Below are 16,644 nucleotides of genomic sequence, written 5' to 3' on the forward strand. Positions count from 1 at the left end.
GGTCACTGTGACAGTGTACCCATCAGATGCCGAGTAAGGGAGGAAGGATTTATTTTGGCTCACGATTTGAGGGGCTAAAGTCCATCGTGTTAGGAAAGGCATGGCCGCAGACGGCCCATGTTGGTGGGGGCATCAACCAACTATAGCCCCCAAAGCTGGGTCATCACTTTCTCCAGCTAGGCCACACCTCCTAAAAGTTCCACAACCTCCCAAAAGAGTGCCAAGCGCCTGAGAGTATTCAAACAAGTATTCAAACGCACTGGCCTGTGGAAGACATTTCACATTCAAATAATCACACAGGGGAAGAGGACAAATTATCAGCAGCAAAGAGGTGTGCATAGGGTGGAATGTGAGGAAAACCACAGAACAAGCTTCTTCCAACCTTCCTATGTCCCTTCTGTGAAGCCAACCACCCTGTGATGGGAGGGTATTGATGGTCAACCTAACAGGATATAGGCTCGCCAAGGAGACAAGTCTCTGGGCTCCCTTATGAGGGATTATCTACATTAGGTTAATTGACAAGCAAAGACCCTTCTTAACTGTTTGCAGCGCCTTCCCATGTTCTGGGGTCCTGAACCCAATAAATAGGAGAAAGGGAGCTGAGTGAGCACCAGCATTCATTCATCTCTTTCTGCTACCTGACTGTGGATGCCATGGGACCAGCTGCTCCAACCTGCTGACGTGAAGTCCCCAACCTTGAACTGTGAGCCAAAGTGAACCCTATCTTCCTATGTGAGCCTCGTAATGGCTGTGCACAGTAGCTTTCTTTCTTTCTTTCTTCTTTTCTTTCTTTCTTTCTTTCTTTCTTTCTTTCTTTCTTTCTTTCTTTCCTTCTTTCTTTTATTTTGTTTTTGTTTTTTTGAGACAGGGTTTCTCTGTGTAGCTTTGGAGCCTATTTTGGAGCTCACTCTGCAGACCAGGCTGGCCTCGAACTCAGAGATCCGCCTGGCTCTGCCTCCCAGTGCTGGGATTAAAGGCATGTGCCACCACTGCCTGGCCTAGCTTTCATTCTTAAGTATGCTGGCAGGTGAGCTAAGGCTCTGCAAGAAGGAGTGAACTTACCAGTGATCAGCCACAAATTTGTGGGAGCCTATCCTTAAGTGTGTAGCATTATGCTGGGTGGTGGTGGTGCACACCTTTAATCCCACCACTCCAGGCAAAGGCAGGTTGATTTCGATGAGTTCCAGGCCAGCCTGATCTACAGAGTGAGTTCCAGGACAGCCAGGGCTACACAGAGAAACCCTGTCTTAAAAAAAAAACAATAAACAAACAAAAATATGGAGTATTAGTTTGTGCTTCCCAAATATAAACCCAGCTGGACACCCTCTGGATAGGTTTAATGCTTCAGGTAGCAAGACAGATCTGAGAAGAAAAAAGGAAGGAAGGAGGGAGGGATGGAAAGGAGAAGATGAGCATGTTTTTTTTTGTTGTTGTTGTTTTGTTTTTGTTTTTTATTTATTTTATTTTACAATTCCATTCAGTTCTATGTATCAGCCACGGGTTCCCCTATTCTCCCCCCTCCCACACCCTCCCCTTACCCCAGCCCACCCCCCACTCCCACCTCCTCCAGGGCAAAGCCTCCCCCGAGGACTGCGATCAACCTGGTAGACTCAGTCCAGGCAGGTCCAGTCCCCTCCTCCCAGATTGAGCCAAGCGTCCCTGCATAAGCTCCACGTTTCAAACAGCCAACTCATGCAATGAGCACAGGACTTGGTCCCACTGCCTAGCTGCTTCCCAAACTGATCAAGCCAATCAACTGTCTCACCTATTCAGAGGGCCTGATCCATCTGGGGGCCCCTCAGCCTTTGGTTCATAGTTCATGTGTTTCCATTCATTTGGCTATTTTTTTTCAAAAATTGAGTAAAACTGAAATTTATTATAAGCCACAGTCGTCCTAGGGACCTCCATGCTACATATATAGCCTCCATGGTTCTATGGGTTGTGGTCTGATTGTTCTTTATTTTATATCTAGAATCCACTTATGAGTGAGTACATACCATGACTGTCTTTCTGGGTTTGGGTTACCTCACTCAGGATGATTTTTTCTAGTTCCGAGCATGTTTTTTTATATATAAAAACATTTAAACACTAAAGATAGAAGCAATTGGGTTGTAGGGCAATCTTTTGTTTTGCTTTTTGTTTGTTTGTTTGTTTGTTTGTTTTTTGAGACAGGGTTTCTCTGTGTAGCTTTGGAGCCTGTCCTGGAACTCACTCTGTACACCAGGCTGGCCTTGAACTCACAGAGATCCCCCTGGCTCTGCCTCCCGAGTGCTGGGATTAAAGGCATGCGTCACCTCCGCCCGGCTTATTTGCTTTGTTTCTTTTGAGATTGAGTCTCCTGGAACACAGGCTGGCCTCAAACTCCTTGTATGCATGAACTTTTTTTTTTTCCCCTCTGAGACGACGGGGTTTCTCTGTGCAATATTCATGGCTGTCCTGGAACTAACTCACTTTGTAGACCAGCCTGGCCTTGAACTCACACAGATTTGCCTGCCTCTTGAATCCTGAGCTCTGGAATTAAAGGTATGGGCCTTAAAGGTATGGCCTTAAAGTTGCTAGATTCAGCTGGGCAGTGTTGGTTCGTGCCTTTAATCCCAGCATTCAGGAGGCAGAGGGCAGGCAGATCTCTGTGAGTTCAAGGCCAGTCTGGACAGCCATAGCTGTTATACAGAGAAACCCTGTCTGGGAAAAACAAAAAGCCAAAAACCAAGAACCAAACAAACAAAAAAACCATAGATGTTAGATTCTAACCCCCTCTCCCTATGAATGAGACCTTTACAATATGAATGGGACCTTAGAAGAAATGGCCATTTACAATTCAGCTCACCATGAGCTGAAGTCATGACTCAAGAGCTCTACCTCAGAGACAAAACATGCAGAGGGATGTCACAACTAGGAGATGGCTAAATCACTGCAACCACATGTCTACAAAACAAGGGGTGGCCATGAATGCCAGCCACTCGGAAAAAAAAAAAGCTCAGGGGCAGCAGGGCACAGACTTCCAATGGCCTGCCCACTCCTGCTTTTCAGACTTCCAGAAACATCTCTGGCAGGGCTTGGTGGTGCAGACGTGTCACCCCAGGTTCTCAGGAGGACAAAGCAGTAGGACCCCGAGTTCAAATCCAACCGGGACTGCAAAGTGGATTCAAGGATAGTCTGGGCAGTTTAGTGAGACGTTGGTCTCCAAGTCAAAAGTGAAAAAAACGGCTGAAGGATATAGCTCAGTAGTGGTGTTTGCCTAGCAACCTTGAGGCCTGGGTCTAATACCAGGGCCAGGTAGGGGATCCATTTTTGTCCTATTGAGGGATTCAGTTTGTGGTAGTTTGTTAAGCCGATGACACCTTGTAATTATCTTATAAATAGGATAGTTATGCTGCACACATTGGCTGTTGACACCGCTTATAAGGGGCCACTTTTAAAACCAAGCATTTAAAATGTGCGCACATCTTGAAACTAAAAAAGCCAATGTTTGAGATAAATACACAGTTGAGTGTATGCTAGAAAGCCATATAATGGAATGCTATCTATTCACACACACACACCCCACATCCTTACATCTCTATCCATAGGCATCTCAGGCCTGTTTCAACTTGTGAGAAGTCCTCAAACAGTTTTAGGTTTTCTTCTGGTATTTTCTCTCCTTTCTGAAGACTAGATTCTTCTAAAGTGACATGGGACACAGGGTCAAAGTATCATAGAAACTGGATTGTGGGTGACCAGCACACTGCTCTTAAAACTCCCTTTAGCAGCCGGGCAGTGGTGGCGCACGCCTTTAATCCCAGCACTCGGGAGGCAGAGCCAGGCCGATCTCTGTGAGTTCGAGGCCAGCCTGGTCTACAGAGTGAGTTCCAGGACAGGCTCCAAAGCTACACAGAGAAACCCTGTCTCAAAAAACAAAAAACAAAACAAAAAAACAAACAAACAAACAAAACCTCCCTTTAGCTAGGGAATAGCCATCATTCCTACCTAACCTGGGAAACCAACTTGGTCTGACAGACACCCCTCACATGCCACCGGCAGCAAGTCTGAGATCAAGGGCCTCCAGAGCTGGGGTCTGGGAAAGCTTCTTCCCTCTCCTGGGTCCTGGGATAGGGGAGGAACAAAGGCGCTCCCTGGGGACTCTTGTGTTGTTGAGATACTCTGAGGAAGGCCAGGGACTCACTATGTAGCTGAGGCTGGCCTTGATCCTCCTGCTTCTGCCCTGAAAATGCTGGGATTACACCACTCTACCAGCTTTCTTTCTTTCTTTCTTTCTTTCTTTCTTTCTTTCTTTCTTTCTTTTTTTTTTTTTTTTTTTTTTTTTTTTTATTTTTCGAGAGAAGGTTTTTCTATGTAACAGTCCTGGCTGTCCTGGAACTCGCTTCATGGACCAGGCTAGCCTCGAACTCACAGAGATTCACCTGCCTCTGCCTCCCAAGTGCTGGGATTAAAGGCGTGCGCCACCATTGCCCGACTTCTACCAGGTTTATTTTACCACACTTTTGTCTCTGTTTCAATACAGTCTCTGACCCAGGCTGGCCTCAAACTCCCTGTGTAGCTAAAGATGACTTTGAACTTCTGATCCAGTGCTAGGAATCGAACCCAGGGCCTCCTGCATGTTACACAAGCAGTCTACCAACTGACCTGTATCCACAGCCACAGGGAAGACTTTGATAAGGACACCGGTCCCATTTCTCCATTTGTGAGGTTCTACATGGTACCTCATCGCTTCTCAAAGGCCCTACATCTAAACATAGTCACTTTGGGGGAAGGAGTGTTAAAATGGGAATGGGATGGGGAATAAACAATACATACTACAAGTATCTACAGACAGGGAAAGCCAAAACATGAGTCAACTTGGCTTGCTTGAGGTCCTGAGTTTAATCCCCGTCACAATCACCAAAAACAAACAGAGCTTGTGTCCATCAGCCTCTCTGGCCCACCTCTTCTTCCCCCAGCTCCTCAGCTCAGCTGCACAGTGGTCTTTTTTTTTTTTTTTTAGTAATTATAAATGCTTGGCCAGTAGCTTAGACTTGTTTTTAGCTAGCTCTTATAACTTATATTAACCCATTTCTATTCATCTCTGCTCTGACCTGATGCTTGTTTGACTCACACAGTGGTCCTCATATGCTACACTCTCTCCCTGGAATCTTTTCCTTCACAGGTCTCCTTAGCACCCTCCCTTACCTTCTGAGGTCCTGTTCCTCCCTTGCTATCTCAGGGATAGTTTGGGGTCATCCCCCCTGCCCAGCCACCTCCTTCCTCCTTTCCAATTTAGCAGTCATCATCCTTTGGACAGCTATCATTCTGTATCCATGGGGATTGGGTCCTGGAACCACCTGCAGCCCTGCTGGTACCCAGACCAGCAGAGGGTCAGGTCTCTTATATAAAAACAAAGTCAGATTTGCATGTAACCTACTAATATCCTGAGTACTTTAAAACCATAGGTTACCTCACACAATGTATACAGTATGTAAGTAGTCGTATAGTAACTATTATTTAGGAAATAGGAACAAGAGATGCCCCATACACATTCAGTAAGGATACAGTGTCCCCTTATACTTTCAACATGCAGTTGGCTGAACCCACATGAGCAACACCGTCTTGTACAAAGACAGCCATCTGTGTTTACTCACTTATCCAGTTCATTTCTAGTCTGTTTTTTTTTTTTAAGGTTTATTTATTTATTATGTATACAGTGTTCTGTCTGCACGTATGCCTGCACACCAGAAGAGGGCACCAGATCTCATTATAGATGGCTGTGAACCACCATGTGGTTGCTGGGAATTGAACTCAGGACCTCTGGAAGAGCAGCCAGTGTGCTTAACCTCTGAGCCATCTCTCCAGCCCTAGTCTGGTTTTTTGCTGGCTTGCTTTGAGACAGCCATCCCTGGAGCTCCCTGCACAATCTGCAGACAGCTCCACTAAAGACTATCCTCTCTGTCGGCAAGTGTTTGTATGACCTCAGAGAGGGCCAGTGTGGAGTTTTCCTTCAACAAAGATTACCAGAGAATTCTTGAAAACAATGCCAGGAGCTAGCTCAGATCTGAGGTGTGCTGGGATCCCGGGCAGGTGAAGCCATGAAGCACACAGGTCGGATACAGTTCAGGGCACAGCGCACCCTCTGCACAATCCTACGTTCCAGAAGAGAGATGAAGCCAGGGCGCCTAGACGCACGGGTATCTGGCATAGCTCTTTTTTTTGCTTTTTGGGGAAAGAAGTTCTGTGTCAAGGCCAAGCAGGCACATGTGTGAGCCACACTCTCCACTTTAGCATCTGAGAAGTTGCTGATGTTCGTCCCCAGGCTGGGAAATGAGATGGAAAATGTCCGAGAGTTTCTTACTCCTTTGCAAAGAAAAGGAACCTGACGGAGACTGCAGGAACAACAAATACTAGTCCTGCGTTCGGTACATTTTATCTGCTGAATGACTCCTTCTATGAGTTCTATGAGCTATTAAACTTCCAATGGTGTGTGCACTTCTATCTCCATCATCTTTTTTTTTTTAATTTTGATTTCAATAGTGCCGAGCGAGGGCTCTATCATTGAACCACCCTCAAGGCCTTGACTCACCAGGATTCCTACTAGAACACAGCTCTGCTATTTCTGATTATGCACTGCATGCTCAGAAGGAGCTGAAGGGCCAGCTGAAAGCCCAATGGCTACTTAGGGGGTGTGCATTATATTCAGGGTTCTGTGCTCCACACTGAATAGGACAGACAGGTGACTTCACTTACTCTAGTAAGGAGACAGATAAATAACAAACCTGTGAGTCATTATGCACGATATTTCCAGTTAAGTGCTTTGGGGAAGATGAGTCGGTGCTTTGATGGGGAATGCCTAGCTGAGCATGAGGCTGAACAGGGTATTCAGGCTGGGCCCTTCAAGGAGCTTCAGCCTGAGGGGGAAGAGGAGCCTGTTAGGCAAAAGTGTAAGGAAAAAGCCTTTAGACAGAGAGACCAGTAAGTACAAAGGCCCTGGAACAGGAGCAAATTCGGTTGAAATAAGATTCAGAAAAGGCCAGGCGGCAGTGGCGCACGCCTTTAATCCCAGCACTCGGGAGGCAGAGGCAGGCGGATCTCTGTGAGTTCAAGGCCAGCCTGGTCTACAAAGTGAGCTCCAGGAAAGGCGCAAAGCTACACAGAGAAACCCTGTCTCAAAAAACTAAAAAAAAAAAAAAAAAAAAAAAGATTCAGAAAGGGCCGGGCGATGGTGGTGCGCATGCTTTTAATCCTAGCACTTGGGAGACAGAGGCAGGCAGATCTCTGTGAGTTTGAGGCCAGCCTGGGCTATGGAGCAAGTTCCAGGACAGGCTACAAAGCTACACAGAGAAACCCTGTCTCGGGGAAAACACACACACACACACAGAGAGGTTGTGAGGGCTCCAAAGAGTTAGAAGGGAAGCAGAACAGGGCTGGAGAGGGAGGCAAAGCTAGGGCACCTTGGAGTGAGAGAGAAACAAATGACTGTAGGGCTGGAGAAGGGTGGAGGGGGGTCCTGGAGGGGGGTTTAAGATTGTCTGTGTCCTCAAAGTTTGGAGGAAGGTCACACTACCCCTCTTGTGGTATCGCTATCCATGCTGCATACCCGGAAGTTAATTACAAGGAAGTATTGGACACCATTTGAAAGGGGGCTCTGTCTGCTTTCTGCTGCTATCCAGCATATGCCTGGGATATCACCCTGTGGTGAGAAAGCCTGGTCACTCACAGTGTTAAAGGATTCAGCCTGTGGCTGGTTGGCGGCTCCATTGCTTTGGTCTATGGGCAGGCAGCAGATCATGGCAGGAATGTGAGATGGCCAGATTAGCTCATGGCCCGAAAGAGAACGAGACTTCGGCCCCATAAAGAGTACAGTGACGCCGGGCGGTGGTGGTGCACACCTTTAATCCCAGCACTTGGGAGGCAGAGGCAGGCGGATCTCTGTGAGTTTGAGGCCGGACTGGTCTCCAAAGCGAGTTCCAAGAGAAACTCTGTCTGGGGAGGGGGGGGTACAGTGACAACAACCTAAAGCCCCCCTCTAGGCCACTGCTCAGTATTGCCATGCCGGGATGAGGCCTTTCACACATGGCCTTTGGGGGACCCTCCAGATTCAAGCAACAGCAGGGATGTCCTGCAAAATGCCTGGTTCAACGAACACTCTGCAGAAGTGTCAAGGGACTGTCCAGACTCTAGATCTAAAGACTCAAGGGGACCTGACAACGGAAGCAACAGGTAACTCTGGGATGGGCCCCACATTAGACACCTGTTAGCATCATAAATGGGATTAAGTTCTGCAGATTAGGTAACATGGTGTTGGTCAGTATACAGAAGCTGTGTGGCCAAATGTCTGTAACTAAGAAATACATGAGGAGCATTGTGTACTAGACATTCTCAAACATTTCAGAGGAGATGTCATGCATAAGCACAGGTCTTGTTTTTTATTGTTGTTTGTTTTTGTTTTGTTTTGTTTTATTTTTTTCCGAGACACAGTTTCTCTATGTAGCTTTGAAGCCTGTCTTGGAACTCGCTCTGTAGCCCAGGCTGGCCTCGAACTCACAGAGATCCGCCTGGCTCTGCCTCCCAAGTGCTGGGATTAAAGGCGTGCGCCACCACCGCCCGGCGAGGTCTTGATTCTTAAGAATTTCATTTATGTATGTATTCGTATTTATTCATGTGTATGCATAGCATTGTATTGGGGGCCTTTAAGATGGCTTAGTGGAGTAAAACTGCCATACCTGACTCCCTGAGTTCAATCCTCAGGCCCCACATGATGGAAGAAGAGAACCAATTCCAACATGTTGTCCTCTGAACTACACATACCTACAAACAAACAGACGCTTAAACAACGTATTAGACAGGGTTCTCTAGGGGAACAGAACCAATAGAATGGCTGTGTATGTTTTCAAACGGTTTCCACGACATGTGCTGGGCAGTTCAACCATGGCCACCTACATGCTGGAGAGCCTGAAAAACCAGGAGCTGCTCAGTCCATGAAGCCGAATGCCTTAAGAATCCCAGTGTTCCATGCTGGAAGCTGAAGAGGCTGGGTTGGATGTCAGTTGAGTATGATAGAAACACACTCAGTATCCAGAGGAAGGGGAGGGGCAGTGATGCTTATCCCTAGGACCTCTATATCTAGGACACTTAGGGAAGATGCTGCCTCTCCTGGGGGAGAGTTTTCCCACCTCAGTTAATGTTTCCTCAAAATGCCCTGAGGACCCATGCAGAGGTGTGTCTCTCTCCGTTAATTCCAGAGTCTATCAAGTTGACCCCAGACATTGACCATACATGTACACCTTGTGAGGAAGGAGGCAGAGGACAGACATGCCAGAGCAAGCATGCTAGTAACTTCTATGTCACTATGACCAAAAATACTGGAAAGAATCACATGTGGAAGAAGGATGTCCCTTGGTTCGTAGGAATACAGTCCATCATGGCAGGATGGCATGGCATTGGGTCTCACCCTACGGTAGTGGGAGCTTGAAGCTTCACACTGTAGCTGACCAAATACTACAGGACATATCTTTTTTTTGGGGGGGGGGGTCGAGACAGGGTTTCTCTGTGCAACGGTCTTGACTGTCCTGGAACTCACTCTGTAGACCAGGCTGGCCTTGAACTCACAGAGACCTACCTGCCTCTGTCTCCCAAGTGCTGGGATTAAAGGCGTGCGCTGCCTGCCTGCCTCCGCCACCGCCGCCGCCACCACCACCACCGCCAGGCTCAGGATAGAATCTTTAAGGGTGACACCCTGACACCCCCCCCTCCCACCACCACCACCATTCACTAGGTCACAAGTCTAAAACAGCACCACCGGTGGAGGAATGAGGTGTTCAACATACAGGGGAGATTTCAATCTCCCTACAGGGGAGATTTCAAATTCAAACTATAACATAACATTTGGGGAGTCAGAAGAAAATACAATTAGCTATTTTTCTCACTGCTATGGCAAAAAATACTTGACAAAAAGCAGCTTTAGGGAAAGAAGAGTTTATTTTGGCTCACAGTTCCATGGGATAATCTATTCTATCTGGGGAAGGTAGACGGTATGATAGCAAGGAGGTGGGGGCAGCTGGTCACTGTATCCACAGCAAGGAAGCAGAGAGATGGATGCTGGTGCTCAGCTCACTCTCTCCTTTTTATTCGGTCCATATTCAGTTAAACCTCTCTGTACAAGGGACACACTCAGAGGTTTGTCCAGTAGGCAACCCTAAATCCTGCAGACAGACTAATCATCATATTCTACAATCCCTTGTACAACCTCAACTTTTCCCCCAGGGCTATACCCCCCACCCCACCCCCCAGTTCTCACACTTGTTAAACAGTTGCCAGGTTTTAAAGTGCGGGCTAAGTCTGGGTTTGCAGTTCACGCTGGATGGCAGAGACAAGTGTCTCTGTAAACTAGGGAGCAGCGAGCAGCTGCGAGTCTGGACAGAGCTGGCAGAGAAAGCATCGCCCGAGCTCACTCAGGTGTATTTTCTTGTTTTCCTGTTTCCTAGGAGGAGGAGGAGGCTCTTTAAATTCTAAGCTTGGACCAGTTGGTAACACAACCCAGCCCACTTAATGATGACATTCAGGAGGCAGGATGCTAGGACAGAAAACTTCCTGGTGAGCTCTCCAGAGGAGAGAGAGGGTCACTGGGGATCTTACTACCCAGCAGGCGCTGCTGCTTTTATCAACAACCAAAAGCAAGAACTAGAATCAGGCAATGTAGCCAATTTAAGATTCACATACCCAAGAATATAGTAATTTTGTATTTTTATAAATATGTAATTGACAGCCTATTACATACACACTATGTTAAGGTTATGTAGTTGGTTTTTGTTTTGTTTTTTTTTTGTACCACACAAACCACTTTCCCTTCTTCCATTCACTGTTTAACCCAACATTATCCTTCCCGGATCTACCTAACTATAATAAAATGGATGACATCTATTTTCTTATTGGTCTGCTATCAAGCTCCCTAAATTGCCTAGGCTAGCCCTGCACCTGCAAGCCTAAGCAAGGCCCGTGCTGGCTCTTTTTAAACTGCATAAGTACAAAATAACAGCAGGGCCACAAGCTGTGGTCATCAGAGATGTATTTTCCATTTTCCCAGCAGCACTTGTATTTGCTGGTGCTTTGGGGAGTGGAACTTGGCTCCCAGCAGGCCCAATCTAACTTGTTTTCCCAGGCCTGGGAGGATCCCTCCCTGGTCACTTGGTGCTCAGGAGGGAACCCGGGTGGATTATCTTCTGAGTAATGAATTATTCACCTCGGCCACGCAACAGAGGAGGGGTCCCGGGGTGCAGAACGCATGGACGCCCCCCAACTGCATCCCGCCCCATCCGCAGGGTCTGTGCCCTTGCTAGGGCCTGCAGGACCCCAAGCGTGTAAAGCCAGGCCGCGTCCATCCGTCGCACGCGTAGCCGCCTGAGCAAACTGACGCAAGCCGGGTCGCGGGCACGCGCGCCCTCATTCATTCACTCCTTCATTCATTCTGCGGGCGCCGGCCACGAGACCTCAGCGATCCTCCGCCCGCGAGGTCCAGCGCGTTTGTGGAGACAGGACGCGGGGGACGAAGGTCGGGCGGTGCCCGCTCATCAGCGGGCAAGCGACAGAGAGGCCGCACCCGCCTTTCCCGCCCACGAGGCCCGGGTCTACGCCGCCGCCCACGTGACGTGAGAGGGTGGAGGGTGGAGAGGGCTCCCGCAGTGAGCGCATGCGCGCGGGAGCCCGCGCTCGGCGCCGACTCACGAAGACCTCCAGCTCTGCGTGCGTGCGCGTCCCCGCTCGCCCGCACCACGTGACCCCCCCCTCCCCGCCAGCCTTCCGCGCTCAGACGGATCGGCAGAGTCGGGAGGTCCCTCCCCCCCCCCGCCGTGCGGACGTGCGCGCGCGCGCGGGCCGCGTGGTTGGGCGCGGCGCCGTTGCTCCGCCCCCTCCAGGCCCCGCCCCCTCCGCGCGCCGGCGTCCGCTGCGTCTCCGGCATTTGAATCGCGCTTCCGCCATCTTTCCAGCTTCAGTCGGACAGGCGCGGAGGCTCTTGCTGGAAGGTAGCGGCGGGGCCCGGGAGGATCGGGGCGGGCGCGGGCGGCGGCGGCGACGGAGGGGGTTCCCTTCGGGTGGGCGCGGGGCGGCGGCGGTGGGGAAAACGAGCGGGCAGCGCCCCGGGGCTTCTCAGCCAGCTTCCCTTCCCAACCCTCCCCCCCCCCTACACCGTCTCACGCCGCGTCCCCGCCTTCCCGCGCGCTCTTCCCGGCCGCGGCCTTTGTGGGGCGCACGTGCCGCAGCCGCTCTCTCCCGCAGGATCGCCGCGATGGCCGCCCAGGGAGAGCCGCAGGTCCAGTTCAAGGTGCGTGTGCGGACGGCCCGGATGGCCCAGCGGGCGGGCAAGCGGGCGAGCGAGAGGGGAGGTCGGGAGGACAGACAGCATGGCGGGAGGGAACCGGGCCGCTCACGCTGCCTTCCCCTCTTGTAGCTCGTCCTGGTGGGGGACGGCGGCACCGGGAAGACGACGTTCGTGAAGCGCCACTTGACGGGCGAGTTCGAGAAGAAGTATGTAGGTAGGTGCGGCGGGGCTGCGCGGCTGCTGCGGGCGGCGGCGGTGGCGGCGGTGGGGGTGGGTGGGAGTCGCCGCCGGTCGGGTATGGCTGACCCTGCCGCCCCGTCCCCCGCAGCCACCCTGGGCGTGGAGGTGCACCCGCTCGTCTTCCATACCAACAGAGGGCCCATCAAGTTCAACGTGTGGGACACGGCCGGCCAGGAGAAGTTCGGAGGCCTGCGCGATGGCTACTACATCCAAGGTGAGGTCCTGCGGAAGTGGGCCTGGCCTTGGGGACATGTGCCTTCGTGGGGGGGGGGAGCCCGGGATCCGGCCGTTGCCTGGTGACTTAGGACGGGAGGAAGATGGGAGACGCTTGTCCCTTCCCAGGGAGGCGACCTCGTTTGAGTGGCTAGGAGATGTTTTTTTTTTTTATTCGAGTCGTCCGTTGGTGTCATTCGATCGCATGCTGTGTCATGCTAGGCATGGTTTAGGGTAGGCTGTGTGTCTTTACAACTCAACAGGAGGCAGGGGAGCTGTAGGGTCGCTTTTTTGGTTTTCAAAACTTAGATCCAGATACATAGGCAGTGGTTATCCGGGAATATTCCTCACTTTAAAAAAAAAAAAAGGTAGCCATTAGGCCAGTTACTAAAACCCAGCTTCAGCCCCAGGAGCTAGGCCCTCTTTCACATGTGGGGGACATGCTATGCCGTGTGAATTGTTCTAACTTTTCTCCTTGAAAGTAATACAGAAATTTTAAGGAAAAGGGCCTGTTGGGTGGTTAAAGACAAATGAATGAAAAAGATTCTGCGTTCTTAGTAGCCTGAAAAATCATTGAAAGTTCTTTGATTTCTTGCTGTCTTTTAGCATGTAAAGACACAAAAGTGTTGATCCCTGAATTGAAACTTTTTTCTTTTTCGTGTTTTTTTTTTTTTTTTTTTTTTTTTTTCCAGACAGGGTTTCTCTGTGTAGTTTTGGTTCCTGTCCTGGATCTCACTCTGTAGACCAGACTGACCAAACTCACAGAGATCCACCTTGCTCTGCCTCCCGAGTGCTGGGATTAAAGGCGTTGGCCACCACCGCCCAGCGAGACTTTTTTTCTACTTTTCAATTGAAACTTTTTAACCAGAAAATTGGACTGTACTTTTGCTGCCTCTTTAACTGCATTTTGCTGTCCCTGTAAGTCAGGCATAGTTCTCATTAGCCATTTAAAGACTCTATCTCTAGGTGGCAGAGTTTTTATGCATAGGTCCTCCTCACTGTAAAGGAGGTCCTCTAGAATGCTGATATTTTACCTTTGACAAACTTGGGGGGGTGAGGAGGGGGTGTTGGTTGTGATTAGATGTCCAGGAGTGTGGGGAGAAGGCAGTTGATGGAGTAAATAGGTCTTGACATTTGAGCTTTCATGTGAAGAGGAATTGGAATTAGTGCCTTGGATTATAGTTTGTTTTTTTTTTTTTTTAGTATTGGGATAGAGTGGGTGGATCGGAAGAGGCAGGCCTAAGATGATAATGCTGCAGTAGACTAAGACATCTCAATGCCTTGAATGTTTTCAGCCCAGTGTGCCATTATAATGTTTGATGTAACATCAAGAGTCACTTACAAGAATGTACCTAACTGGCATAGAGATCTGGTGCGTGTGTGTGAAAACATCCCCATTGTATTGTGTGGCAATAAAGTGGATATTAAGGACAGAAAAGTGAAGGCAAAATCTATTGTCTTCCACCGAAAGAAGAACCTTCAGGTATGTTCATAATTTATTGAATCATTCTTAGAAAGTATTGTGTGTAAGGTACACATGTCATGTGGGACCAATGTGTGTTTTGTGTGGATTACTTATGGTGATTACTAACAGGACTTTTTAAACATAAATTTCTTTTTGTTTTAAACAGTACTATGATATTTCTGCCAAAAGTAACTACAACTTTGAAAAGCCTTTCCTCTGGCTTGCCAGAAAGCTCATTGGAGACCCTAATTTGGAGTTTGTTGCCATGCCTGCTCTTGCCCCTCCTGAGGTGGTCATGGACCCAGCTTTGGCAGCACAGTATGAGCATGATTTAGAGGTATTTGTCCTTTTCAATTTTTCTTACAAGTATGGGTGTCTTGCCTTCATGTGTGTCTGCCTGGTGCCTGCAGAGGTCATAAGCTTCTGGCCTTGGATCCTCCCAGCCATGTAGATGCTTGGAATCAAACCCTGGTCATCAAGAGCTAGCAGTGCTCTTAACTGATGAGCCATCTTCCAGCCCCATTAGAGTTAGTACTTAGGTTTGACTTGGTCATCGCGGGTTTGATCTTTAGTGTTTCTTTTCTGTTTCTTGCTCCAGGTTGCTCAAACGACTGCCCTCCCGGACGAGGATGATGACCTGTGAGAACGTGAAGCTGGAGCCCTGAGTCAGAAGTCTAGTTTTATAGGCAACTGTCCTGTGACGTCAGCGGTGCAGCGTGTGTGCCACCTTATTTAGCTAAGCAGATCGTGTACTTCATTGGGATGCTGAAGGAGATGAATGGGCTTCGAGTGAATGTGGCAGTTAAAACATACCTTCATTTTTTTTGGACTTGCATATTTAGCTGTTTGGAACACAGTTGTTTCCTTCCTGAATTTCAAAAATAAGACTGCTACAGTCCCATCACACTATTCAGTCAGTGGTGAAATCTTGTTTGTTACTGTCATTCCCATTCTTTTTGTTTAGAATCAGAATAAAGTTGTATTTCAAATAATCTAAACAAGTGAATCATCCCTTGTTTATGAGCATTTTAAAACCAACGTAAGGAAGCTTGTTACAAATGCCTTTGCTTATTACCTGAGGTCCATTCAGCTATGTCCCTGTGCCTACGTTGTCAACCATTTGGATCCGGTCATGACCTAACTAACTCCTGTTACAGGTGTAAATACTGTGACTCAGCCAGCATATCTGCCCTGCCTGCAGTTTGATAGGGAGTTTGACCTAAGAGAAGAGCTTGTTTGAAGATGTTAAGTATGTTTAGTCTAAGAAGGTAGAACTGCATTTGATGGAAGCTTGAGGGGTTTCTGAGATGTCTCATGTTGGTTCTCTAAGATGTTATCTATGTGGGTTTTTTTGTTTTTGAGACAGGATTTCTCTGTGTAGCTTTGGGCCTTTCCTGGAGTTCACTTGGTAGCCCAGGCTGGCCTCGAACTCACAGAGATCCGCCTGTCTCTGCCTCCTGAGTGCTGGGATTAAAGGCGTGCGTCACCACTGCCCGGCGATGTTTTCTGTTTTCGAGTGGTGGTCTCAGCACTCATGAGCTAGGGGCAGGAGGATCTCAGTTCAAGGCCAACCTAGTCTACAGAGCGAGTTCCAGAACTTCATAGAGAGCCCAGTCTTAAGTGTTCATGGTAGGTAGGCTGTGGCATAGCATCTGATTTTTCCAGACATGTTTATAGACAGGAAAGGAAGTGGCTGGAATAGGGAGGAGTACCACTGTAGAGCAGGGTGGGCCTGCTTAGGTGTGTGTGATCCCTTCAGAACTATGTTGTAATAAGATGTATTTAAAATAAGCCATTCTGTGGGCCCTGCTAGTCCAGTCTACAAAGTTCTTAAAGGGTGAAATACCCTTAGATGGTTACTTTGTTTCTCTCCAAAGAAGGCCAAGTCACTTCATATGGGGAGGGTAAAAAGGTGTACTGTGCACCAGCTTTTACTGATTTCAAGATGGAATGTGATGTATATGCTGTGCTACAGTCAGGTGAAGACCCTCCCCCAGCTGGGATTAGATCTCTTGAATTAATACAATGTGAAACCTGATGTAGAATGCAAATACCCAAGACTGAATGTTGTAACAGTTAAACTTAGGAGCTACTACTTAACATGTGTTTAACCAGAGTATAGAGGATTTATGTTATTTATTGGAAGAACTGTTGAAAATATATATTGCTTCTGCTTTGCCTAAGTTTTCTGAGTCATCTCTAGTGTTTGCTGTAGGAGTAGTGAATGGCTTTTTTTTTCTTTTTTTTTTTTTTAAGGATTTGAGGTTTGATCTGTCAAATAGCAGAGATCACATTATTTTAGGGGTGTGATTGTATCCAGTTTTTTGTTTTGTTTTTGACTTTTCCAGACAGGGTTTCTCTGTGTAGCCCTGTCTGTTCTGGAACTTTATAGACCAGGATGGCCTCAATTCAACAGGTCTGCCTGCCTCTTACCTTCTGAGGG

General features: G+C 48.4%; 1 protein-coding gene across 2 annotated transcripts; it reads left to right on the forward strand.

The window, feature by feature from the left end:
• The first annotated feature begins 11,880 nt into the window (after nt 1–11,880).
• On the forward strand, nt 11,881–15,199 carry Ran (RAN, member RAS oncogene family). Of its 2 annotated transcripts, none has more exons than XM_028870191.2 (7): nt 11,881–11,987; nt 12,241–12,286; nt 12,413–12,497; nt 12,612–12,737; nt 14,032–14,219; nt 14,368–14,538; nt 14,800–15,199. In XM_028870191.2, exons 2-7 carry the CDS (start codon nt 12,251–12,253, stop codon nt 14,842–14,844), a joined length of 651 nt encoding a protein of 216 aa, XP_028726024.1. In that variant the 5' UTR covers nt 11,881–11,987; nt 12,241–12,250; the 3' UTR covers nt 14,845–15,199. The 2 variants fall into 2 exon arrangements, with proteins under 2 accessions (XP_028726024.1, XP_028726025.1); XM_028870192.2 differs by having other exon boundaries at nt 11,900–11,987; nt 12,225–12,286.
• The last annotated feature ends 1,445 nt before the right edge of the window (nt 15,200–16,644 follow it).

Source organism: Peromyscus leucopus, chromosome 23, assembly GCF_004664715.2.
Source record: "Peromyscus leucopus breed LL Stock chromosome 23, UCI_PerLeu_2.1, whole genome shotgun sequence".
In the NCBI taxonomy this organism is placed as follows: domain Eukaryota; kingdom Metazoa; phylum Chordata; class Mammalia; order Rodentia; family Cricetidae; genus Peromyscus; species Peromyscus leucopus.